At 37.4% G+C, this 27,053-nt stretch overlaps 1 protein-coding gene across 1 annotated transcript; it reads right to left on the bottom strand.

The window, feature by feature from the left end:
* Positions 1-278: 278 nt before the first annotated feature.
* LOC122329207 (RBBP8 N-terminal-like protein) lies at positions 279-22,831 on the bottom strand. Its single transcript, XM_043225407.1, is given in 25 exon segments — positions 279-1,405; positions 2,637-2,768; positions 2,894-3,047; positions 3,948-4,024; positions 4,108-4,290; positions 6,148-6,300; positions 6,442-6,588; positions 6,710-6,813; positions 7,502-7,597; positions 7,677-7,773; positions 8,102-8,138; positions 8,750-8,874; positions 13,840-13,923; positions 14,002-14,095; positions 14,192-14,226; positions 14,299-14,428; positions 14,937-15,642; positions 17,637-17,698; positions 17,809-17,861; positions 17,955-18,139; positions 18,369-18,444; positions 18,863-18,975; positions 19,088-19,316; positions 20,368-20,472; positions 22,669-22,831. Coding segments are annotated over 24 exon segments (3,342 nt in total). The 5' UTR covers positions 20,435-20,472; positions 22,669-22,831; the 3' UTR covers positions 279-1,202.
* Between the last annotated feature and the right edge of the window lie 4,222 nt (positions 22,832-27,053).

Below are 27,053 nucleotides of genomic sequence, written 5' to 3' on the forward strand. Positions count from 1 at the left end.
AATTGTATACGTTTGTTAATACACGGTGGCTTTTAATTCTTAATCATTTGTTATATCAATGTATATATATCAATATATAGCAATGAATTTTATTGCAAACAAGCCATTTAAAGGTTTACAGTTGGAAATCATAATGCAAACATATTTACAGAAATGTATGCATATTAAAGTGTGCTTTAAAGGACTTTACAATGTAGTAATTTTCCATGGTTTAATAAATGCATGAGTATAATTTACCAGGTTTAATAAGAATGATGATATTTTCTCCTTCACCCTACTTAAAATGGAAATTAATTTATTTGTTTTATGGACTAATTGTAACCACATACATACACGCATACATTTATTCATAGGCAACTCTTTTACATCGATTTTACATCATGGAAAAGTGTGCTGAAAAACAGCTGGATAAATTTTTAAAGAAGCCACAGCTAAGGTCCTTTAAAGGAAAATAGAATGTCACTTACACGGTTTACTATTATTGCACAAAATTTCAAACAAATATACAGAACAGAAGATATACAAGTAAGATACATTTCAAATGACCTGAAAATCTGGAGAAATGAAGCCTGAACTTACAACTTCATAATATAATACACAGTGACTCAAAGAAGTATTCATAACTACCTTATAGGTACAGATGCTTTTTTTCTGAAATGTTTGGAGCAATGATTTCAATAAAATCTTTACCTTTTTTTTTGTGAGCAAGTGTATATACATTTTCTAATCCACAATAACTTAAAACCTAATGTAGGTTGAAGGTTTAAAATTATCTTTTCTTAAGCAATCATAGCTACAATTTCTTTTATATATATACAATACACACACACACACATATGATTAGCTCTAAAAGACATCCGCCATCAGGATTTTAAAAGTAAATCAGAAAAGTTATAACATGGAAAAAAAATATAATTTCTCACGTTTCATATTAAAGTCCTAACTTCATATAGCTTGTGTTGTGCAACACTCATTGTAAGGCAAAAGGCTGATAGGAATGAAACTGCTATTGCTAAGATTTTGAAATTGCATTCATTTACATATCATTAAATAACACACTATAACTTTTCACATTTAATTTCACTACATATGTATAAAGTCAACAGGTCGGCATGGATAAGTTACATATGTGTACATTTCTTCCTGATAAATGGGGTTTATGCAAGATCAAGGTCGTGTCAAGGTGTGTGTGTGTGTGTGTCTCAAGGCTGTTGCTGATACTGGCTCTCTGTGGCAGTGTAAAAGTCCTCCAGCACGCTTTGCAGGTACTCAAAGGTGGGTCTGTCCTCAGGCTTGTTCTTCCAGCACTCCAGCATGATGTCGTAGAGCTCTTGAGGACAGGAGTCCAGACGCTGCATACGGTAACCTCTCTCCAGAGCACGGATCACCTCTGGATTTGTCATACCTGAACACACCACAAACACAGAGCTTCTAGCATCAGCTGTTACCTTAAAGTAGATCTGGGTAATTCGAGCTGAACTATTCAGAATTTTTCAAAATTGTTTCCAAAAGAATTGTATGTGGTTATTGCACAAATGAAATCATATTCTCTCACTTCAGACTCCAAGACCGTAGTTAGCTAGCATTACTGCACCAGAAGAAAGCCTGAAACCTACTTCTGTTCGCAACAGGTGAAACATTATTTTAGTACAACAGGGTTGAAGAAAGATTTTCTTAGTAATGCAAATGTTCTACTATTCCATGTTACTGAAAAACAAAGTTTTACAAAATGTGTAAATATACTACAGTTCAAATGATTTTTTGGAATGATTTTACTCAACAAAGATGCATTCAATTGATTTCTATATCATATTAATTTTCTGTTCATTAAGCAGTGCTTACAAAATGTATCATGGTTTCCATTAACAACTGTTTTCGGAATTTATATTATTTAAAAAAATAAATAAATAATATTGAGCAACAAATCAGCAATATTAGAATGAGTTCTGAAGAATTATGTGACATTGGCACTGATGCTGATAAATTGAATGATGCTGCCATTTATATTAAAGGTTTAAAATATGTTAAACATATTTTAAACAATCTGCAATAACAGACGCTCTGTCTGTTATTGCAGATCGTTAAATATATATATATATATATATATATATATATATATATATATATATATATATATATATATATATATATATTAAACTTAATCAAAACAGTTACTCACTCTTGTGTCAATAATTAATGCTTTCAGTTTCGATCTTTCCACAAAACGTCATTTTGGCAGACTACCTTCAATCTAAGCTGTCTTAGACCTCACATTCACTAAATATAGAAAGTTTTGAAACCTACATGATGTTTTTAGAGTACAGTGACCTCTGATTTGTCAAAATGTCAAATGAATTTTGGTTTGTCATTTGGTGACCTCTTTAATCATTTACATAAAGTTTAATTTAACGTTACGTTTTAGTAGAAATTAAACACATTCACATTCACTCTGATATTTTTTCATTTAAATGGTTGATAACGCAGTCACAGTTGATTTAGGATAAATTACACTTTTTTAAAAAAATCGAATAAGTAATAGTTCAGAGTCCCAGAAGTCCCAGAGATCCGTGTGGATCAAATGGCTCAGATTCCAGAGAATGCCCTTATATTCTCAGTGCACTGCGCTGAACACTGACCTGGATACGGTGTGCGGCCGTAGCTAATGATTTCAGTGAGCAGAATGCCGAAGGACCACACGTCTGATTTAATGGTGAAGGAACCATAGTTTATGGCCTCTGGAGCGGTCCATTTTATGGGGAACTTTGCACCTTAGGTCACAAAAAAGATATTAACATCACTTCCTCTGACTGATCCTACAACAAAACATGCATGTATCCACAGTTCACTTTAATGAACTTTCTCAACATTAATGTTGGCTGCGTATCGCGCTAACCTTCTCTGGCGGTGTATTCGTTGTCCTCTATGATACGGGCCAGTCCGAAATCAGCGATCTTACACACTAAACTCTTGTTGACCAGGATGTTGGCAGCGCGAAGGTCTCTGTGAATGTAGTTTCTCTGCTCGATGTAAGCCATGCCTTCTGCTATCTGAAGTCAGAGAAAAAGTTTACTTTTAATGGTTTGCTTACAGCAGGTTTGTGCCACTGAAAGCGAGAGGTGTGATGAGCAGTAATGGTGTGTGTGTGTGTGTGTGTGTGTGTGTGTGTGAATCCTCTTATCGGTCAGGGCAGATTCACATCTGTCTTGTTAAGTGCTTGCAGTTCTCTTCCTCTTTTCAACTCATGGTCACACCCTTTTTTTTTTGCAACTGTCACACACAACTGCATTCAAAATCAACACTTGAATGAAACATTTTTCATACCAATTATTTCCAAATATATATTTTTGTATAATGTCATTAATACCTGATTCTCAATGGGTTTTTTTATGTTTTGAAAGAGGTTTCTTATGCTCATCTGCACAAAAATGCAGCAAAAATGTAACAATGCAAATATTCTCAAATAGCTGTTGTCGGTTTGAATATATTAAACTAAAATATAATATATTCTTATGATTGTAAATCAGAACTTTCAGCGCTATTCATCCAGTCTTCAATGTCACACGATCTCTCTGAGAAATGTATTACAAGTTAAAAACAGCTTCAGAGCTGTATGGTTTTCTGCTCAGTCTTTGTGAGCATAAAATTCTTTTATATTCTAGTGTATATTTCAATATTTTAAAGAATTACTTGGGCGATAGAGAGAACAAACCGATAATATCTTGGATTAACAGTGACAAAAATTAAAAGGAATTGATTGTCATGTTAGGTTCAACCCTCTTTCTCTCTCACACACACACACACACACACCTCTGTACACAAATATTACTCTCTGTCAGTTATCACATTTGAATATTAAAATCCACAAAGGCAAACCTGTCTTCCACATCAAGGGAACGTGACTCTGTATGTGGAAGGAAAGCACATGAACTGAACACATGAGATCTCACCTGTGCTGAGAAGTCAATCAGTTTGGGCAACTGGACACGATTCCCTTCATCGCTCTTGATGAAGTCCAGTAAGCTGCCTGTGAAACACAGGCACACCAACAGATAAGTAACAGAAAAATAAAGGCATGCTCTGCACGGTGGAGTCTGGAGTCACACACACCTTTCTCCATGAACTCTGTAATGATGTATATGGGCTCTTCTTTGGTGACCACAGCGTTGAGACGGACCAGTTTGTCGTGCTGGAGGGATTTCATCAAGTTGGCCTCCATGAGGAAAGCTTCCACAGACATGCTGCCAGGCTTCATTGTCTTCACTGCCACTTTTGTGTGCTTGTTGTATGTTGCTGAGGGGCAGACAGAGATGAGTTATCTCTGAGATGAGAAATTCTGCATTATTAGTGTGACAGGACCTGAGAAACTCATGGGTTTAAGACTGGGTTCAAGAACAGGTCACTTTTTAAGGTACAGCTTTAGGTTTGTGGTTTTTTTTCTATTTAGATACAAATAACTGATATAAAGATATTGATATTATAAACATAATATATATTTATTTTATCTTATTATTATATTATATTAGATCAGGTCCGATAAATTGGGAAAAATATTACTGTAATAATAACTTGCGTTTGAATAACAATGCGTCAGTGTTTTTCATATCAATAATGCACATTTTGTATAATGTATTTTCGGTCCCCTTTAAAAATAAGTACAATGTACTTACTGTGTTCATACTGAAACGCAAACCATTTTTTCTGCTGTTGAAGTAGGATACGGGTAAAGTTAGGGACAGGTTTGGTAGTTTGGGTAGGTTTACTGGTGATTACAGCAGCTGTTTTGAGCTTGTAACATGTTTGATATCATCCCCCGGTCAGGTTTGATGTTTAGGATTTAAATCGGGATGATAATCGCTATGATTGCATCGGTACTTTCACGATAGCCAATGTGCACCGCAAAACAGCTGCTGTATTAACACCGCTGTCTGAATAATGCGTCAAAAACGTATCACAACCGTAAGGAAAATATAAAAAGCGCTGGAGAGAACCTCAGTTTTGAGTACAAGACAAACACTATAGAATACCTGCTAGCTAAAGTAAACATCGCTGAAATATCAATGAGGACCTGGTGCTGCTTGAGATCTCGTGAGGCGCTCCCTCCGCCATTATAACCTTTATAATATCTTGTAGCGATGCGCCACGATGTTGAAATCTTGTAGTGTGTGCGTGCTTAAGATTTGAGGGAAGATAGATTCTTCTTATGTGTGTGCCGCAACTAGATTTTAAAATGAGTTTGGATTTTAAAAATCCTGTAGTGTGAGCCAGGCTTAATATAAAGTGGGACCGTATTTTCTATTGATAAAGCAATAGGTCATTCTGTGTTTTACCCCTTGTAAGTCTCACCATGTCTCACCTGGCATATTGCTTTGATACAAGTCACAATTATTACATTTTTACACACACACACACACACACACACACACACACACACACACACACACACACACACAACAACAACAATATGCAAAATGTTAATAATTTTAACTAAATAGGAGGGATCATGCAAATGGTTTTTTATTTAGTACTGTCCTGAATAAGCTACTTCACATAAAGCCAGTTTTGAAATCCATATTTTCACATTGGGGTCAACTGAGGGACAAAATAAATTACATCATGTTTGACGATCATATTTTTTCAGAAGCAACATAAATACTTGTTTCCCAGAAGACAAAATAACTACAATTTACCCTGTCCATCCATTTCATCCCACGTTTAAACCCTGTCTCTTACTGCAATGCGTGGCCTTCTTTAGCATCAGTACATGTTTTAACCTTTCGTAATAACTACGCGACTTCAGTGTCAAAAGATAGATTTCAAAATGACACATAATATTAAGATTCAAATGTATGTAAACTTTTGAATGGGGTAATTTTTATAAGTTACATTCAGTTATTAATTTGTCTTACGCAGTAAATGTGAACATCTGTTATGTAAAATAGCATATTCAGTAGTACTCAATAAAAAAATATCATACAATTTTCAAGTTTCAGTTATTAACATAGATATATAGGCATATTAATGCAGAATGTTTGCATCTTTCCGCCAATGCTCGGACGCTTCAAATCTGACTTTTTAGAGACATAACAAACTGTTTTAGCTCTGTATTTTACCCTGGACAGATCGTACAAAACAAACCATGTGTCTTACCCATCCAGACCTCTCCAAACTGGCCTGCTCCCAGACGTTTATCCAGTTTGAGGGACTCGCGTGGGATCTCCCAGGCATCTTTCTCCCAAGGTTTCTGAGGTTTGGGACTCAGACAGGCGACAGTGAGAGACTGGCACAACCCATCGCTCTGCTCTGTAGATGCAAATTTACACAGCTTGTTAATTGTAAACCCGCTAAGTAAACAATCCGTCATGAAAAAGGTTGGTAAAGATTAAATATGTATATTATCCAGTAAAATGTGTCCAGATATTTGCATTTTTGCACTGCACTTACTCTTGTAGTGGCTGACCAGATCCTGCAGAGTGTTGAAGGTGATACGTGGAGAAATATAGAAACCGCCATTATCGAGCGTGCGGATCTTATAATGCTTCACCGTGTCTCCTGTTTGGTCGCAGTCTCTGACAGACAGAGAGTAGCTTCCTAAAGGTGGAGATGCAGACGTTTTTAAGGGCAGATAAGGGACTGGTAGATGTGCAGCTGAGTAAAAATGCTACCGCTGTAAGAAAATAAGCCTTCAGCTTTAACACTCCGCTGAACGTACCCTTGGTGGTTTCACTGTCTCTGATCATGTAAGATCCTATTTTGTTTCCAGATGCCAGCAGCTGTCTCTCTGCATCCTTTCTGCTGACACCTTTAAAAAACCAACTGTAGACATATACATAGAAAAAAAAGTGAAAACCATAACCGCTCAAACGTTTCTTGTGATCAGCAAGGCTGTTTGTTTGATCAAAAATACAGTAAAAATGGTAATATTGTCAAACATTATAATTTAAAATAACCTTAAAATGCTATTTATTTCTGTGTTTCAGTCCTTACTTCAGTCTTCAGTGTCACACGATCCATCAATCATTGCAATATGCCAACAATTCTTAATATTATCAATGTTGAAAAAAGCTGAGCTCTTTAATATTTTTGTGGAAACTGTAAAAAAAAAATTGCCCTTTTTTTTTTTTTTTTTAAAGTTCAAAAGAACAGCTTAATGTTTAACTATTTACAGTCACTTTTGATCAATTCAACATAACTTAAATAAAAAGTATCATAATAATTTACACAACCTTATTATTATTACACGTGTCCCTGGAACACAAAACTAGTTATAAAAGGGTTTTTTAACATCTGAAAGCTGAATAAATAAGCTTTCCATGTATGTTTTGTTAGGATATTCACCTTTAAAGTTCTTGGCAAAGCATAGTACTAATCAAAATACTAGTACTAAATCTACAAACTATCTTCAGGGAACAAGAGCTCCAGGCCCAGGTTCACATATTATAAACAACCTTTACAGTGAGATCAGTGGCACCACTACAAATGTACACAAACTGTATTTACGCACTCTTCAGTTTCCAGAGTATCCTTGGCAACATAGTTACTGGGGATGAAGCCTTCCTGACCAGTGCTGATGGATGCTGCTTTCCACCATTCGCCTGACCTAAACACACCAATCAGTCAAACAATCTGCAATCGAAACTGCATGTTAAACCCTCACTCGGAACGACAGGTCTACTTACTCCTGAAGGATTCTGATTCTGTCTCCTTTCTTGAAGCCCAGGTCACCTTCGTGCATAGCTTCGTAGTCATACAGAGCTATGGCAATGTTCTCTGAAGCTAAAGGCAAATGTTATCTTTAGTGTGAAAGAGCTGTGATCGCTACGGTTCTGAGTAGTGTAACACATACTCAGCATGTTTCAAACAGGGTTTCAACAGTTTTAAAGCGAGTATATATACTATATATACAGCGATTAAGGTTGAGAATTGATAGCGGCACACATCGCGGTTGTATGAAATGCAAGTGGAAAATAGTGAACTCTCTGCGTCACCACTAAACCTCAAAACAAGCTACTTTTTTATGTTCATGACACATTTAATACCACACTACTGTATGTTTTATTTTTGCATGAGATGCAAGTATTGCAATATACACCATTTCACTTACCATCCGATCCAGAAGCTGGGTTAGAGGCCATTCTGTTCTGTAGACGGAAGAAGAGGTGAAGCGTTTATAACTGCAAACTAGACCTTTCAGTTCTCTTTTCTGAACACAAAACCGACCTAGCTGAGGCGGCCTTTCAAATAGAGGATATCTGCTTAAATAAATAAGCATTTCAAGCTTTTTCTCGGGTCATTATGTAAATCAGGTAGAAGCTAGAAACACGAGCACAGATGGGTGTTGTCACTGTTAACAGCGAAAAATAAAAATTATGTTTTCAGTAATTGGAATAAAGCTGAAATGAAATGAATTTTTCCAAATGAACCCTTTACATATAAATATATATTAAAAATAACTTAGATATATTAGTTAAAAAATAACTACAACATGGACTAAAATCAAATGTAAAATTGAAAAGTAATTCAAAATGCTACACATAATATTTTATTAACATATGCAATAATATTAATATATACAAAGTCACTCTGACTATTAAGAAAGCGGAAGTACAGTATCTGAAGTCGCAATATGTGCTGAAACAGCCATTTCTGATGGTTTAGTGCAACTCAGCACTTTTCAGTAGAAATCATGATCAAGAATAACCCTGAAAAGTCTTGTTAATTTAATCGGAAATTTGTAAATGCTTGTACTTACAGCTTTGGAGCCCGCCGTTGGGTCTTTGGTGTAATGTGCCGTCTGGTTGCGGTTGTCATCGCTCCCCATCGATTTGCCAATAGGATCCTGCTCCGGTTTGGTCCCCACACAGCCCATGTTGAGGCCTGCAGAGCAAACAACAGAAGACACTAATGCAGGTTGCCCTCGCACGTTTAAAAACAGAACACTATTTCCAGAATAGAAAATATGCAAAGCACGGGTTATTCTGAGTTCCCATTAACAGCATTTATTCCTAATGCTCGAAAAGCACGCGTGGAACAGACGATGATGGAAACGTGTCTGTGATGCGCCATATATGACTCAAATTGTATTAAACGCCAGTTTTTGGCTTACTGTACAACACGATGAACCTGAGTGGTAAGTGGTGAGATGGTACTTTAGATTAGTATTTACAATCAGAAATAAACACGATTTCCCAAAGTCACTGGAAGATCGTCGAGGCCCTTCGGTAGGGGCTATCGGTTGCTATCGGTTGCTATAATCGGCGTGTGACTCTTTTGGGATAAGTGACCTTGACCGATACGTGTAGTGAAAATCAAACCAGTTTCTCATAGTGACTTCCACGTTGTAGGCTGCAGTTCTCTCTCGCCTGTGGTTTTGTCATTAACTCGCTCACACATGCACATGCGGAAGCTGCTCAGTGGAAACTGTGGTTGGTTAAGACCTAATGTTCAAAGCTGATTCAAATCAGCTACCCTTAACACCCTAACACTTTTCTGAGAACATAGCAGAAATTATTCAACCAAAACGCGAAGAGCTGCCTTCCATCACAAATAGATTCCAACTTGAACAATTATCGAAAGAAAAAAGCCATTTTTTCCTCACATTTGAACGAGAGGTGCACGGAAACCATTTTTTGAGCTTTTCGGCCTCTATGTGGCTTTCGCCACAAGTAATGGACCTTCAACTTGCATGTCTTGTCATGTCAATGGAGTGTGCTGTTATGGCGGAGGTTCATGTTTCATTTTAATGCTTGATAATTAACTTATTTACTCTTAATCTGGACGTGCGCGACCCTACACAAAACCACAAACAAAACACCAAATTTCATATCAATGGCAGGTCTGTTTGTCCAGAAGATAACCTCGAAAAAGCAAGCTGAAGAAATGTTAATCATCTGAACACTGAATTGTAATTTAAGAACGGCTAAAGTTGCGTCCTACAGTAGATGCAACGAGTTTGAGAAATGTGTGGCGCATTAAAAACCCGTTTCCCGGAGCTTGTTCACCCATGTTCTGCTTTCTCTTTATTTGAAGTTGTTTCTTGTGTGTTGCTTTTGATTTCAAACGCTTTTTTTAGTCTCACCGGTTGACTCTAATGGGACCAATGGGTTTCATTTTATGAAACGCACACTTTTAGTATATATCGTCGAAGAGAATTGAAAATAATATAATATTGCTACAATACAGACTACTGAAGAGAGAGTACACTATACAATGCTTCCTTTAAAAGGTAAAAATGTTTAAAACGTTACTAATATTTGTACTTATAGTACTTCAACTATAATTCAAACACAACAGAATTAATAAATGACATACAATATAAAGATTTAAGTCCTATTTACGTGGTTCAACAAATAGCATTTAATATCAATTCAGATTATAATTGCATTTTCATACAATTGCAAACAACACGCTGATGTCCGAAAACATAATTTGCATTTTTGCCCTATATCTATATTTTGTTTTATTATTTACATAAAAGGTAATCTAACGAAAGCTATAGCGAAGCACTTGTTTTCGCAGGGGAGCTTATGTTCAGGTAGTCTCCTCTCAACCTGCTCAATTTATGTAACATTTCCTCCTTCCGACTCCGATTCCGATAACCGATCGCACCCGGAGGAAATTTTCCGATTTGCCTTTGGACGGCGTCGCCCATCTCATCCCAACCCATCCAAAGATAACTAGGTCCCTCAAAGCCCCAGAGCTCAGAGGAAGCACCTACTCCTTTCCCACAGGAGCGCAGGGAGACTCAGAGCTACATCTCTTTTCATTTTAACCGCACATGCAAATGTGTCAGTTCCATCTTCCTTGTCAGGACTCTCTCATTGTTATTTGTTTTGCTCTCCCTGAAACATGCTGTGGGTGTAAACTGTCAGGAAACACCATAGCTGACTGACTTCGGCAGGCCAACAGAGAAACGTGAAACGTTACTGTAAATAGGGTTTTCGGGTGTCCTTTTACCCGAAGAGATGGATCCTCTAAGGAGGAAGAGAAATATTTAAATGTGTCTTCTGATATTGTTGTGTTCTGTAAAGCTATAGTGAACTGTGGAAGTAGCACTGTAGCTATAGATATTATTTCAAAGAAACACGGGGGTTCCTCAAACACACGACTGCCTTTAAAGACATGCAAAATATCGGATTGGATACAGTTGCCATGCTTTAGAAATTAATCCAAATGAACAATACAGTAAAAGAATATAAACAGCTGAGCCTAATTCAGTGATGAAATACGAGTAGGTTTATCATTTTTTTAGGCTGTTAATACAGAAGAGACCGGATTCTAGTTTTAGAAAGGACAAAAAATAGGCCGGGAAACTATAAAGAGCAGCTTTTGACAAAAAAAAAAAAAAAACAAAAACATTTAGTAGACATGGCCTATTAAAATAATTCTAATAACAATATTAGGGCTACTATTTAAGTTAGGCGAATATGAAACCTCTTTAAAAAAAAAAAAAAACAAAAACAACAACAACATAGAAAATGGGCTTTTTGAAGACGTTCTAAACGTTTAATAACGAAACAAAACTAAGCATAAATAAACAAAAAACAGAACACGGTGATATAAAATAGAAATGATGAAACTAAGTAAATAGTAAACAAATCTGTGTTTTAAACGAACTTACCACTTCAAGTCGCAATCCAGAAGAAAAGTATGTTTCTTTAATTACGAAATCTAACCGAGATGCTGAAACGCTGAAGCCGCTTTACACCGGCTCCTCCATCACACTGATGCGCCTCTGTGTCTGTGACTCAAAACTGTTGCTCTCTACTGTCCAAGAGGAAGTTAGGGGCCGTCTCAAACACTAAAGAGATGCCTCCCTAGGCAACACTTTAGAGCAGCGGGCGCGCACCAAGTCAGCTCAGATCATATATATATATATATATATATATATATATATATATATATATATATATATATACACACACACCGGAACCGTCCGATTCATAGCGAGCTGACAAGCAAGCTCTTAGTGCGACGCTTAAACGGCTGTCTACGCAGGGAGCTCGGTGAGAATTGAGACGCACCCTAAAAGGAAACCGGTCACAACAATTCCGCTTCAATATCCGCATGCCCTATTCATGCAATAGTCTTCGTACAACACTGCACTGTGAAACCAGGGTATTTTGTGTAAGGTTGAAAAAAAAAAGCTCTTTAAAACACTTTTGCAATATCACTTCACTTCTGAGAAGAAAAAAAAAAACTGAGTCAGTCTCATTCAAATTTGTACAAATAATAAGAGCGATTTCAAATAAAAGTTAGGATAAAAGTAGCATTAAACAGGAAAACGTAACAAAAATAAATATATAAATAAATATCAGGCAGATTTAGATAAGATTTGCTTGAGAACAGATTAGAAGAGCGAGCTGAGTGTATCTATAGTGCACAACCACAGTGAGAAGCACACACAGATGTATTATTGGATTGGAAACAGACAAACAGTTGGTCTGGCCTTACAGTTACATAATGACAGAATAATCCTCTATCAGATGGTGAGATTAAACACCCTCTTCTTTCGAAAGAGACAGGGAAAGACAAAGCGTAATAAACAAGCAAATGCATGAATCGAACTCTTCTTTAATAAACACTAAGCAGAAACAACTTCATACTTAATATGCAAATACGTACAAGAGAGAAAAGGATTTGGACACCTAGGAGTATTAAACACAGCATGGATCGAATGAAACAATCTTGTTAGAAAATTAGGAAACAAAGTCAGGTGCGATACATTAAGGGCTTTTGTTCGGTATGCAAGAAAAAGAAAGTTAATTTTAGTGATCTGCATATTCAAGTGAAAACGCTGAATTGTTCCAGAGACTCGAGGCACTGTTCTTCGTGGTGAAAATGATTTACCCTCTTCCTGCAGCAACGCAGGTGTTTCCCACATCCTAAATCATTACAGGTGATAGTTTGCAAAGTCTGACCACAGCCATTAGTTCATGCAGAATATTTCTAATCGTATTTAATTCTATAGGCATTCGTTGAGGAACTTTAGTATTAGATCATCTCCAAATGATCTCTTAAAACTATCTATAAGTAGTGCAAAAGAAAGGCTTTCGGCTAGTTTGAAACATCGGTGCAGAACGTTTTAAAAAAAGTGTACTTTTTTTCTTCACAGTTTTACCCTTCCTCCTTTTGCAGCTTTTACAGCTGCAAGTGGAAAATTCACTATTACAAAATATATGCTTGACATCTCAGAAAAACCAAAAGGGGAAGCCGAGGGTTTTTCATTTTGTCACATCTACAAGAAGCGGGCCGTAGTGCTCAGACAGAGACAAAAATAGATGAGATGTGACACCTTTTACACGGAAGAGAGAAAGAACACAAAGTGACATGACGACGTCTGCAACACAAGGCTCATGCTATACTCGTGTACTCATGTTATGCGTGCTTATTAATAAACTGTTATATGTTACAAAAGAGGAAGAAGAAAGTAAAACCGAGGAAATACAACATATGTAGCTGATAAGTTTATTAACATCCCCTCCTTGTCGGTAAAATACAGCTGGCTTCCTGTGTTGCTACAGCTAAAGAGTGCTTGGAAACTGACCCAAGGAAGTAGCTAATGAACAGCATGAGTGATATAGCTGCGCATGCTACTGAGATATCTTATTTAAATCCAGTCTGGACTGCAGAATGCATTCGGCTGCATACATGAGTATTACGTTGAAGGAGGTGTAGTCTAGTGGTGATTTTTCTGGAAAACGAAGGATGAAAGCGAAACTGTCTGTCTGCGTAACCACAGATCCATTGCCTGCATATAAAAGAATAAATATATGAAGAAAAGCATCGTGAAAACACTAAGCAAAGCCAACTGATATAAAAAAATGACACGACGAGACCTTCATCCTTGCTCTGAGTCTGCATGGCTTCCTTGAGGTCCCCTGCTCAGCCGAATTTTCTTCTCATTTAGCGAGCGCTGGGAAAAAGCTAGGATAAAAGTGGCATTTTAGAAGATGCTAAATGCTCAGCTTTAAATAAATAAATCTCTAAAAGATGATCTCTTGCCATCAGTATCCTGCCCAAATCTTTTTCTGCTTGCTTCAAGGTTATTGTTCTCTTTCTCCTCGTGCTCCATTGGTCTGCTTCCATGATCGGGAAACTTCACCACCGGCCACAACAAAGCAGAAGTTAGAACTGATATCAGAAGGCTGGTCAGATTTTTAATTGCATAAAATTAATTCAGCTCTAAGATTACCTGTACTCCTGATTTAAGCGTCTCCATTACCACAACTGCAAGGTAAAACAGTGCAATTCAACTTAGCACATTTCAAATACACCTGAACCAAGCGACAAGAGTTTTACCTGGTTGCAGGGAAATGGTTAGCGGTGGGATTTTCTTCTTCTCTGAGCCGACAGACGTTTCAGCTGCTGGAGATGTTTCATCTTCCTTTACCTCTTCCTGTTCCTCACACGTTTCCTGCGCTTCCTCCTGCTGCGCAATATGAATCAAACATCACATGCGATTGTATTTGCATCCTCGTAAACACAAATACGTGCAGAGTTTTGTTGCTGAAACGTGAATTCAATGAAGTCATTTTAGGTCGGTCGTGGCCATGTTGTGCTAATTTGTGTTTTGAAATCGTTTCCAAAACTTAACCGTGTTAAATAAAGGAACGAAAGAGTACAACGTGGCCTTGATTTAAACAAAACCAGAATGTCTATTTCCATGCGAAAGAGTAATATCCCAAATATTTGATCAAAACTGCATTATCTTGTACTACCTAATAATACAAAGCTTTCTCACTTATTGAAAGCAAACTAAAGAAAGGAAAATGTTTAATTTGTTGTGAAAACTAACTAAAGCTGTTAAGAAAAAGGACATTTTAAACCTGACTGACAATCATTTTAACGTTTCTGTTGAAGCAAGCGCTTATTAAATATTATCTAAACCAAAGGAATGCCTTTAATGAGGAGGTATTTCTGCATCATTTGAAGTTTACCTGTGTATTGTTGTCTGCTGTCTGCTGGTCGCTTAGAGGGCTTGATGGGCATTGAGATGAAGAGGAAAGCGTTGCAGGTGGTGAGGAAGATGAAGATGAAGATGCGTCGCTCTGTGAGTGTATCTTCTCTTTCTCTTTGTTTTTTGAACGTCCAGACTCAGACAGGTCTAACGGTGCTTCCTCTTCCTCCTCTCTCAGATTCTCTCCAAAAATCCTTTCCGGCTGCGTTGCCGTGACCTTCCACTGGGGCGGCGCTGCAACGGCTTCCGTCGCTCTCTTTTCTCTACTCTCCGCATGCTCTGACAGGTTCCTGCGGGACCAGGGCCGCAGAGCGCTAGGTGTCGGGCCATGTGTGCGAGACTGGTGGCTGCTGCTTGGTGGGACCAGTTTAGGGAAGCGCAGTATGTTTGAGCTGGGAATTGGAGTCTGGCTTGGGTGCACTGTTATCCCACTACCGGCGCCAGAGCCGCCCGCTGCTACCGTTACCCAGTCGGTAGATTCTGAGAGCGTCCACGGGATAGACAAGCGAGTGGTCTTGATTGGAAGTGGCCGGAAGGGGACGGGGGCGTGGATTTGTTGCCGGCTGCTACGCTCCTCAGAGGCAACAGAAGAAAAAATAGGATTGCTCTTCAGTAGACTAAGAGGAGATGGAAGAGAAGGAGACAAAGGGGAATGTCTGTGCTCGACCGAGTCCACGCTGGAAGATCTGTGGATGTATGAGGAGAAGAGTTAAGACGTGTCACCTTAAAGGAAACCAATTATGTCCCGTTTGTATGTAATATAAGTCTCAGGTGTCTTCAGAATGTTTCTGTGATGGTCAAGCTCTACGCTGTTTTTATGCATGTCTCTTCTAATGCAAATGAGCTACTGCTCCCTGCCCTTCTCCAGAACAGGGCTGCCAACTCTCACACATTCAACGTGAGACTTCTTACGCTCTCACGCCACACATTAATTTTCTCACGCGGGGCTTTACTGTTTCAGCATCACACACATTTAACTCTGTACCAGACCCAAACCACACCCGCATTAAATCTAGCTGGTAGGCAAAATTATTTGACTTCTCATGTAGCTCAAGCAATCAAACCATCATTAGGCATTCTAGGTTTTTGCCTTGAAGAAAGCATCCTTTCTGTAAACAATACAAAACTTTGCCTGCATCTTGTGATCACTCCGCTAGGCTTTCGATCAAATGTGCATTGGCTAAGTCACATCACACACAAGCTTATAATTTTTCATAAATTAAAAAAAAACATTAAAGCCTTTACTGTTCAATTCGTCCCATGATTTATGCATGCTTCTTCACGAAAAACTGATCAAGAGGGCACAGTTACAATATTATGATTATGTCATCTAACCATCATAACCAAATTAGGCTACATTTATTTAATATTAAATATTTTAACACATCAGATATAATCACAACTTTTGGCTTAGACCTTTATTTGTATACTTTAATGATTTCCATTTCTAAACTTAACTCTGCTGAACGTTAATTAAAACTGAAACAATAGGCTATAAAAACTAAATAAAATCGTTTTTATAGCCTCCTAGAAAACAAATTGAAATATATATTTACCTATTTATTTTTTACTAAATCAAATAAAAAAAAAAATCTTACTCCAAGCTGAAATCAAAAGTTGGCAACCCTGGGGCCGTGTCTTTAGAGCTCAAACACTCTGCTGAAAACATCTGTTTGCTTTTGATTATCATGTACATCGCCCTGCAATTATGTGTTTAATGTCTGTTATGTCTGTAAAGGTCAGTCATGGGAATAACGGCGTCACTTACTGCGATATTTTTCCAGTAATGAGTAATCAAACTATTTTTTTTAACGTTACGCCATTACCGGTACTGCCAATAAAATATTAATTGCACAGTGTAATGTACGTGTATTCGACGTACCAGAAACTGTAGCGTTAAAGAGCATGAATCGCTGAGGAGCTTTGTCTCGCACACACAAACATACAGAGCTAGAGAGTCTCACAAAAAATAGAATTGACGAGCTACATGTAGTCGATATTCTTTGTTGTATTTACCTGTCATAATAACGGAGATCTCCGCTAAATTACAAACACTATCTTAAGCACCACAACCAGTCCTAAACATACATTAACGTTATATTATCTTATAATGCTAAATAAGCACAATACTATAATGCTATAAAAACATACTATGGCGATAATACTATGGAGTTAATAACATTTACAATAATATATTGAATCTGCTAGATGTCTCTCACGTTGTCCCAAAGAAACGTTAAAATAGTGTAGATTAGTGCACAATGTTTTATATGTCTTTTTCATTGATTTAACATGTTTATATTGGGGACATCCAAGTTATCTGACATATCTGAATTGTTACTTTCCCTGGTAATTAGTTACTTTTATAATTATGTATTACTAGTAACTATAGCTAAAGAAACACTGGTAAAGAAACTGCATGTTTAAATTGTTTAAAGTGTTCTGTGCTCATCAGTACAGCCAAAGACACAACACTTAGCATGCTAAGAGGCAGTGATATTATAATAAGACCCTGTATAGTGAAAACCGAGTGGCTTTTTTCTAAAAGCTTGATGAGAAATTCTTACAAAAAACGTACAAAAGAGCTTTCTCACAAGTTAGCGGATGCAGATTATAGCATTTAAACACAAGTCAGATCTTCACAATATTCAAAGTATCTTGTTTTGTCTTTTCATCTCACCTTCTTTCAGCACTGTGGTCTGTGCCCCATCTTGAGGTGGGCAGCATGGGTTTATTCGACTCCTTAAAGAGAGAGACAAATTTCAGCTACCAATAAAACGCAAAATAAAAGCAAGAACAATATTTGCCATAAAACAATCAATTTAAAAGAGCAAAAACAAATGATCGCTTACAAATGAAAACGCCCTGCCCCAGCTTTGCATAAGTTTGTGTTCAGTAGCCTTTTCTGTACAGGATAAAGAACATTGACAGTGTTTTCATCAGATGTGTCCAAGCTAAGATATATTCATTATTGTCAGAAATGTCTGCCTTAACTAACCCAGGCTGTCGGTCGGGCTGTTGTCCATCTCACGCTTGACAGTGGCTGCAGGTACCGTGGCGTCCCCTGCTGGAGGCTGGCTGGACTTCAGTCCTGAGGCCAGTAAAGTCACGGCAGCTACTGCTGTGTCAGGTGATACCTTGACCTCTGGGGTGATAGCATCCTCTGAATGACCATTCTGCCGACTGAAGGGTGAAGCAAGGAGTTACTACGCCTGATTATTACATATACCACATAATACCAACGTGTTAAACTGGCCACTAGTGACCAACATCGGTTTTATCAAAATTTCGGTGCGTACCGCAGTACGTTGGCTGGCTACAGTTGCAGGTACAGTAAATCAGATCGTGCCACTATGTGGAAATACTTGCACAAATACGGCAAGGAATCATGTTGAGCACACAGGTCACTCACTTTGATGGATGCCTCAAGCCCTTCAGCTCCTCTCTCAGGCTGTCGTTTTCTTTCTTTAGTGCATTCATCTCACTCACTGCAGCAGTAAACATGAATATCACTAATATAGTCCTTTCTGATTTGTTTTTAAAGAAATGAGTACTTTTTAATACTTTTAATAATTGTTTTAAAAAACGTTATAGTTATTTCAAACAGTAATACTAATATAAAAGTGTACCATTTTATTGTATTTTTCTTAACCAAATAAATGTAGCCTTAGAGAGCATGCAATATGTGACTTATCCACCCCAAACTTATGAAGGTGATGTAAAAATAGTACGTGGAGCAAAAGTCTCTTTGTTTTTAATTCCAAACAATATCACTAGGATAAGACAGCAGCTACACGATATTTGTTTAAAACCCGCTTAAATCCTTTTGTGACGTTTTGCATAAAACTAGTCAACATGGTCAATGCCACAACACTTCTTCATATAAAAGCTCTATTTTTAGCTCACCCAGTAGAGAGATGTGCTGCAGACTCTGGAGCTGGGAGGATTCATACTTCAGTTGTCTTTTTTTAGCCATATCCTGAGTGACTGTACACCTGTCACACAACCCGGCCCGCAACCTGAGGATCCACAGACACATCCAGCGTGAAAAAGACTGACGCTCTCTCTCTCACACACACACACACACACACACACACACACACACACACACACACACACACACACACACACCTGTTCTCCAGCTGTTTGATGTTCTCAGTAAGAATCCGCTGCTGTTCTTTCATCTGCTGGTTCCTGTTGTAAAGCTCTTCTATGCGCTTCGCATCACTACCAGAAAACGCACGTAAAACATTATTGAGGTCGATCTCATATCGTGTCAGTCAATTTTAGCTTGAAAAATATAGGATTCACACTCACATATTCTTTTTATTTGTCAGCTCCAGTACTTTCTCTTGCCATCCTGTAGACATAAAAACACAGCGAATCTAGACAACTGGATGGCACATCAGAAAGAGGCGGCAACTGCTTTGATTTTACTCCAGAAATTAAACTGGATAACTGCGGTTGAACTGATAAAAGCATCACAATAATCCGTATGTGATGGATGAACTGCAATGAAGCGGGAAGCTGCATGTTTGTAATAAACAAAGCCATAATTAAGAATGATAGATTTGTTGTTTAACATGCAGCTTTTTTCACACGAGTGGTGTGGATTTGTTGATTACTGCTATGTTTTTATCAGCTCTTTAGACTCTATTTTTGACGTCCCTCATTCAAGGATGAGCGTGTGATGTTATGATAGATTTCTCCAAATCTGTTCTAATCAAGAAACAAACACTTCTACATCTTGGCTGACTACATTTTCAGCTAAATGTATTTTTCGGTCAACTATTAATCCAAATATCTTGTACATTTTTGCCGATATTTTTGGGCGCTTTGTAAAGAATTAACATGAGTCACGATGTAGTGCTGTCGTGTTGAATTCACCCCACCTTTATTCATTAAACTATAGCCTTTTGTGTTCAGAAGGAAAGACAAAATACAAAAAAAAAGAAGTCAAAAAGGCTTGGAATGACATGGTGGTAAATAAACAATATCTTATTGACTTAATGTTGGTCATTTAAGAGTTTGTTTTGCTCTTTTTGTTTATGCAGTTGTTATTGTTAATGTGCATTCACAGGCAAAACAGGGCCAATGTTCATAGTCAACAGTGTAGCGGTTTAAGAAGCAGAAGTCACTTTCAAACCAAGCTGTTTTCTTTTTTGTCAATGTGGCAAATTCATGTGACTGACTTAACTGAGAGAAAAATCTTCATGGGGAATTTTTCTGCCCTCAAGTGAAACTCCTGATCATGCAGATTCCTAATTGAAATGTCTGAATTTCATCAAAAAAAAAATTGCTGAGAAACAGCAAATGTGACCAATAGTTATATATTCTTTTGGTTATGTAAAGTTCGCAGTCATTGGTTTATGAAGTGGCCTATTGCCAAAAAAAAAGACGGCTGGTCTTACCCTCTAACTCATGTTCATGGACTTCCCGCAGTTTCTGAAGGAGTTCAGGAAAGCTTTCTACAGCCATGCTGGTGTTCCTGCACACCTGCCTCTTCACCCGTCTTCCTATGAGGACAAAAAAAAAAAAAAAAAAAAAATATATATATATATATATATATATATATATATATATATATATATATATATATATATATATATATATATATATATACATTTGTTAAATCAATGCATGATTAGGGTGCAACTGCTGCCAGTTCATGTTTTGCTGTTGCCCTGGCTTAACCTGCTAAAATATGAGCTTAAATTTCTACACTCATATATACCAAGGCTATTAAAACCTGGTCTTGCCAAACTGGTTCTGCAAGATGTACACCGCAGGCCTAACTTTATTTGTGTATGCATGTATGACTGTGTGTAGAAGAGAGAGTGAGAAATAAGGAGAGACAGAATTACCACAACATGTGTGTTTGAGCTAGCATCTAAAAACGAACAGGATCAGGAAGTTTATTTACAACCCTTGTAATGCACAGACACTTATAAATAGGTCTCAATTGGACACATGCAACGCTGACATCTAAACATGGCCTGTACTATCTACAAATGTCTAGTACTTTGCCTCATAAATGACTGCCTGAAAAAATCTTTGAAACTGAATTCCTGATGATTTCTATGGTTGATTTAAAGGCCGGGTCACAGTCACCATTATTTATAAATCAAATGTGAATATATGTTTTATATATATAAAGTACCGTTCAAAAGTTTACGGTCAGTCCGACTTTCTTTATTTTTTGGTAAAAAAAACAACAACTTTTATTTATCAAAGACCCATTAAAGGTTTATGAGGAATCATGTGATACTGAAAATTCAGCTTTGCATTGCAGGAATAAATAACATTTTAAAACAGATTAAAACAGATTTTATTTTTTAAATTGTAATAATATTTCGCAATATTACTATTTTTAAGTTTATACAGTAGAGAGCTTCTCTTAAAGCTGCTGGGACACAAACAATGCAAAGTGGGAACTGTGCATAGAAACATCTGAATACATTTTAATGACTCATTATATTTTTTAACCCTTTATTTTTTCTGCCTGCAAAGATACAGCATGTTGCTGAGAGATCTTGGGAGGGTGTGGTTACCCCCCCCCCCCTCCTTCCCCCATACAATCTTTTTTGCATTTTGATTTTCGCCTGCTCCTTCGGTCTCTCTGCATGTCGGGATACGTTAGATAACAGTTTTGAACGTTACAGCAGCGGGAGCAAGAGGGAACCTGTCTCTCAGAACTCAAAACTTCACTTTTCACACACATCTACACACAAACACACACACACACAATAATGTTTTAAACCCACTGCTTTGAGCTGACTTTGCCAAAAAAAAAAGAAAATTACTAACATTTTAAAATATACCTTTATAGATTTATCATACAAACGAGTGCTATTATATCGGACCTCTGAATCTCAGTGCCCTTGACATCTGGGGTCAGAGTTCATTCATAGTGTCAACAAATAAGTGTGATTATATATAATGCATCCTCTAATTGATCTAAACAGACTAAATCAGTCAGTTAAGTCAACAGGATTGACAGGTAGAGTCTTTGAGAAGGCCTGGGGGATAATATTATTATTAATATACATGAGAAAGTATGCTCCTGAGATGGATCAGGTCTGATATTACGCAATATCTGCCTATGGTTTTGTTCTTTGGCAGTTGATGGTTGTTTTTGTTTGATGTTTCAGTTTAATAATTGATATGATACCAAAGGCAGGACAATCAAAATATGAGAGAAATGAGAGACAGAGATGTGAGCAAATGAGAGAGAGAGAGAGAGAGAGAGAGAGAGAGAAAGCTGCTAACAAATATTAACCTTTAATGAGTTTATAATACAATAGCAATAGTCTCAATCTTATCATAATTCAATTATTACTTTTTTTTATTATTATTCTCATATATGAAATATCTCATATATCACAATTACTTGTGATTATTAAATTGATAGTCTCGAAAATTAATTTAATATAAAGAGAAATAATAATTTGAATAATAAAAATATACAGATGTGAACAGAAAAAATTAAATGCAATGCTAAGAGCGGATTAATTCATATCACTGATCGAATAGAAAAAAATAATACGTCACCCCACCCAGCTGAAATAGCTCAAATAATAAGTGATTGTGTTTTGTCTTGCGCTATTGATGACTGATCACATCATGGAATAGTTCAATAAAAACCCCAAACCCCAAAACATGACATCTGGTCAACACAGTGTGTTCAGGAGAATGGAGCAGTCCACACTCACCCCGTGCCACCTTGTGGACGTCAATCACGTCACCTGCCAATCACGCGATGCTGTCGGCCTCCTCGTCACGCCGGTGTCATCCGGAGCCCCCCGGAGAGCCACATCAGATTGAAAACTAATGAGAATGAGATCGAAATAGAGAGGAAAGGTAAGAAAGAGTTACATACGCCCTTTGCTCCTCTCCTCCTCCTCCTCCTCCTCCTCCTGCTGCTCTCCAAGCAGCCCCTCCTTCTTCTCCCCACTGACGAGGAGAACAGGTTTGAGCAGTTCCTTAGCGTGGCACACAAACACCAGTTCTTCCCTGGATAAACCGGTCCTGCTGAAATCCCACTAAACCTGCCAGGCCACAAAGAAAAAAAAAATCCTCAGAAGGATATAGAGAACCTTTAGACACACAAAGCCGCTTTATTCTGCTTTGATTTGCTCTTTTAATCTCAAGGAACTAAAGATGCATTTATTCAACTTTGTTGCAGTAACTTTTTATTTACTACATACATAGCCCTTTGAGGGACATTTGTCTTTTTAAACCCTCATATTTCATGATATAAATCATCACACTGAATGAGCTGATGTCACTTTGCAAAAACCAAGCCATCATTGGTGCATTGCACTGGAGGTTCCTCTGATCAGCACACCTGAAGAACGCCTGAGAACCTCCTCACAAGATGACTCCTGTCCTGCTGTGCACCCATAGGAAAGTCACTATAGTAACTACCGGTAAAACAATGATATTTGGTGTAAAAAAGCAAAACATACACACATTTGATATGGTTTTACAACAGTAAGCTTGGTTAATATATGGTATTTGTAGCAACACCATATTAACCAGATATTTACGGTTTTCACTTTCATTTAGTTATGCTATTTGTGATAGGCCAAACTGAAAATCTAGGTAATTTAAGGAATGTAAACCATATAGTTTCTGTCAAAAACCTGTTTTACTACAGTAAAGCCATTGCTGACATGTTTAAAGAGTATAAATTTGTCAAACGGCAGAGGTCTTTGAACATCGTGTCTATCACGGTTACGCATGACGTTGTTGTCAGTTGCATGAATTTGTAAGCACTGCGGTTCAAAAACAAGGCATTTTAAGCTGTTGAATCGCAAACAGCTGTGAAAGAAAGCTCATTTTCCAATATGCATGTGCAGTCTGAGACACGGTTACTAAAGGCACATGCGTGTGAAAAAAGTGCTCATAGAACATAGGATTATTGACTCTTTTTTTGCCACTTTATAGGCTGGAACGGATACATACACACACTTGTGTGTCAAAATGCTTGTCTGTGCAAGTATCCTTGTGAACACAGTAATCTGAATGGGAAAAGCACGTGTAACAGTATACTCGATCCGGGCAGCTCTTAAAGTGACAGCAGTCTAATATTCCTGCTGTCTGACATTCATGTCAATCAAACAACAAAGAGAGACTGCTCACTTGTCAGTGAGCCTAAGGTTTCTTTTTTATTGTTATTATTTAGGGTAGTGCTACTTTTTTGCGATATTAAAACAGGCAACAAGAATTACCCCAGCAGGCACAGGACATCAGTATAACATCAGGTGACACTGGACATGACGCAGGACAGACGTTGCATTTTGGGTCAGAATGAAACGTCAGTATTTGAAGGCAGTTTGATGTTGACTTAACGTTGGATTTTGGTTACACAACTTAACACAACAAATATGTACATTAGCTGACATCAGCATGGGACATTACATTAACAGTGTATGGACACTGAGTTTTGGTCACTTGACGCTGCAAAATGAAATTTAAACAATATCAATATCAATGTAAATTTCACAAAAACTATAAACTGGTTCTTCAAATCTGATTGGCTAATCACAATGATGTTCCAGGGTCAACAAAGATGTTGATCCAGGAACACGTCGCACACAGAAAAAACAGGTTCTGCCTGCCCCTATATTACAATTGACTAGAAGCTCACATTCAGATCTGCCTCCATCCAATCAACATCTAATAGACAGGACCAAGTCACCGCTCTACGTGTTATTTTTTTGATAAAATCACTACTTCTGTTTCGTTGCATCTTTAAACCACCTTTTATGATGTGGTTACTGATAGAACCACTGACAGGAAGTAGAGGTCTTGCAGAAACCCAATAGGCTCCTCAGAGAACCTTTTGAAAGGGTGCCTAGAACACCATTATTGGTCCATAAATGGCCCCGTCGACATGCTGTGTGGATGACAAACGCATTTTTGCAATTTAGTAATCCGTAATTAAATTTAGTAGTCCATATTAAATATTAAATCACAACTCCCACTAATGAAATCAAAACAGAGTCACACAGGTGTCCTGTCCCACACAACCCTCAATATCACACAACAAACAATCTAGAGGGTTTGAGTGACCTAAACTTGGGTTATGAGCATGAACAGGCCAGATCACCGTTATACATATTAAATATGATGAACCAGCAGGGCTCTGGTCCAGCGTGACTTATTCAAACCTGTGCAATGCACCTCTAAAAAAAGTCAGTAAGACTGATGATGGCAGTACCAGACAGACCAGGTCAGCTAGCTGTGCATCTCCACCCCAACAGGACTGTTAGTCATGAGGAGCACGCTATTCCACTGTAGACTAAACCAGCTACGTGTCTGTATTTTACATGAAATTGAGAATAACAAACATTGCAAACAAATCACGTCTGTTGATCTCGTAATAGCCAAATGGCTAAATATTGCATATGGATTTATAGGCCAAAGGCCAAACAGACCGAATCTCCAAAATAGCGACGGAGCCAGGATGATTTCTCAGGTTCATGAAGCAAAGTGTAAAATCTGCAAAATAACTGTAGTGCCCCTAAATGTGATCTGCTTTTTGTCCACTGGGTGGAGTAACAGCACAGGTTTCACAGTCTGTAAACACCTACTGGATTAACACAGGTATCATTCATCAATAGTACATATATTATATAATATTCATATATATATATATATATATATATATATATATATATATATATATATATATATAGCAAGTCTGCTCAATAGCAGCATAAATTACTGAATGTGTCATTACTTGACTTAAATTGAAAAAAAGGTAAAAAACTAATTGATTTAAAAAAGAAATGAATGGTTATTTACCCTCTCTAATAACAAAAGTTTGTTTAAAATGCACTGGTAATAAATACATATCAAAGCAAAACAATACGATCCAAAGCTGCCAAAATACCCGATTTATGTATGTTAATGCACTTTAAATAACTACTACCTAAAAGGGTGTTTTATCTATTCAATTGTATTAATTACACGTCTTGATCAACTGGGGTTTTCTGGGGGCCGTTCTTAGTGCAGGAACACACACAAGCACACACACACGAGGGACTGGGATTCCACAGGATCAGAGCAGCACTACGATCCATGTCTTGAGCCAGATAAGACTTCAAAGAATGAGACAGATTTACAAGACATGGCGAATCCCCCTTTAAAAAATACTGCTGCACAAATGTTTATGTAACTCAAAAGACGTCTAACACCGCAGAAACAAGCTCAGTCATCGTAAAATGGCAGCTCAAACGAAAGGACAATGGGCTACCTGTTATTTGCGAACAAAAGCAGTATACTTTGGCTATGAAAACAGATTTCAAAATTAATACAATGGGATCCAAACTTGTAACTACTGAGGATTATACTAATTTAATATTGAGGATTATACTAATTTAATATATTCCCCGTTACATTTTATAAACACAACAATTGAAGTGAACTTCATAACTTCTTGAGAGTTGGTTCATTTTTTATATTTTCACGACAGCGGTCAAATTGCATTGTGTAAAGCTGATTGTGTTTTCTGAGATGATCCAAAGAGCATCTTAAGGTTCAGTGGAAGAGCATCTGACTGTTTGTACAAAGAGCCACATGATCAATGCCGCTATTGTATACACTATTTATACATTGCGACGTTTCTTTGATTCTAAATCCTAAGTTAGGTGCATTTCTAGTTCTACTTGATCCTAACAGCTTTTCAGTGCAGACATTTCTGGCGGTGCTGTAACTTGGTGTAGTTCATGTGGCTTTTATGAAAAGTTTTAAATATTCATGTACAGTCTAACACCAATAAATATTCATTACCATATCGCAACTCTTTTGATCGCACTGCTTGTTTTTTGAAAGGTCCGTCAAAATATTTATCCACAGAGGGTAATTTTTTATTTAATAAGTGAATGAAATGTGTTCATGTGAATGTAAAACCTATTCCATTTTTTTTTCTTTTAGCCTGAAATTACAGGTCCAGGTGAGAGCTCTGCAGTTGCCGCGGTCGGTCACTAGAGGTCGCAATGCAGTGATTCACCTGTGAGCCTTCCTTACAAGCAATCGAAGAGATGTCAGTCTAAACTCAAAATGAATGCTTAACATTTTTTATCACACA

Source organism: Puntigrus tetrazona, chromosome 23 (assembly GCF_018831695.1).
Source record: "Puntigrus tetrazona isolate hp1 chromosome 23, ASM1883169v1, whole genome shotgun sequence".
NCBI lineage: Eukaryota > Metazoa > Chordata > Actinopteri > Cypriniformes > Cyprinidae > Puntigrus > Puntigrus tetrazona.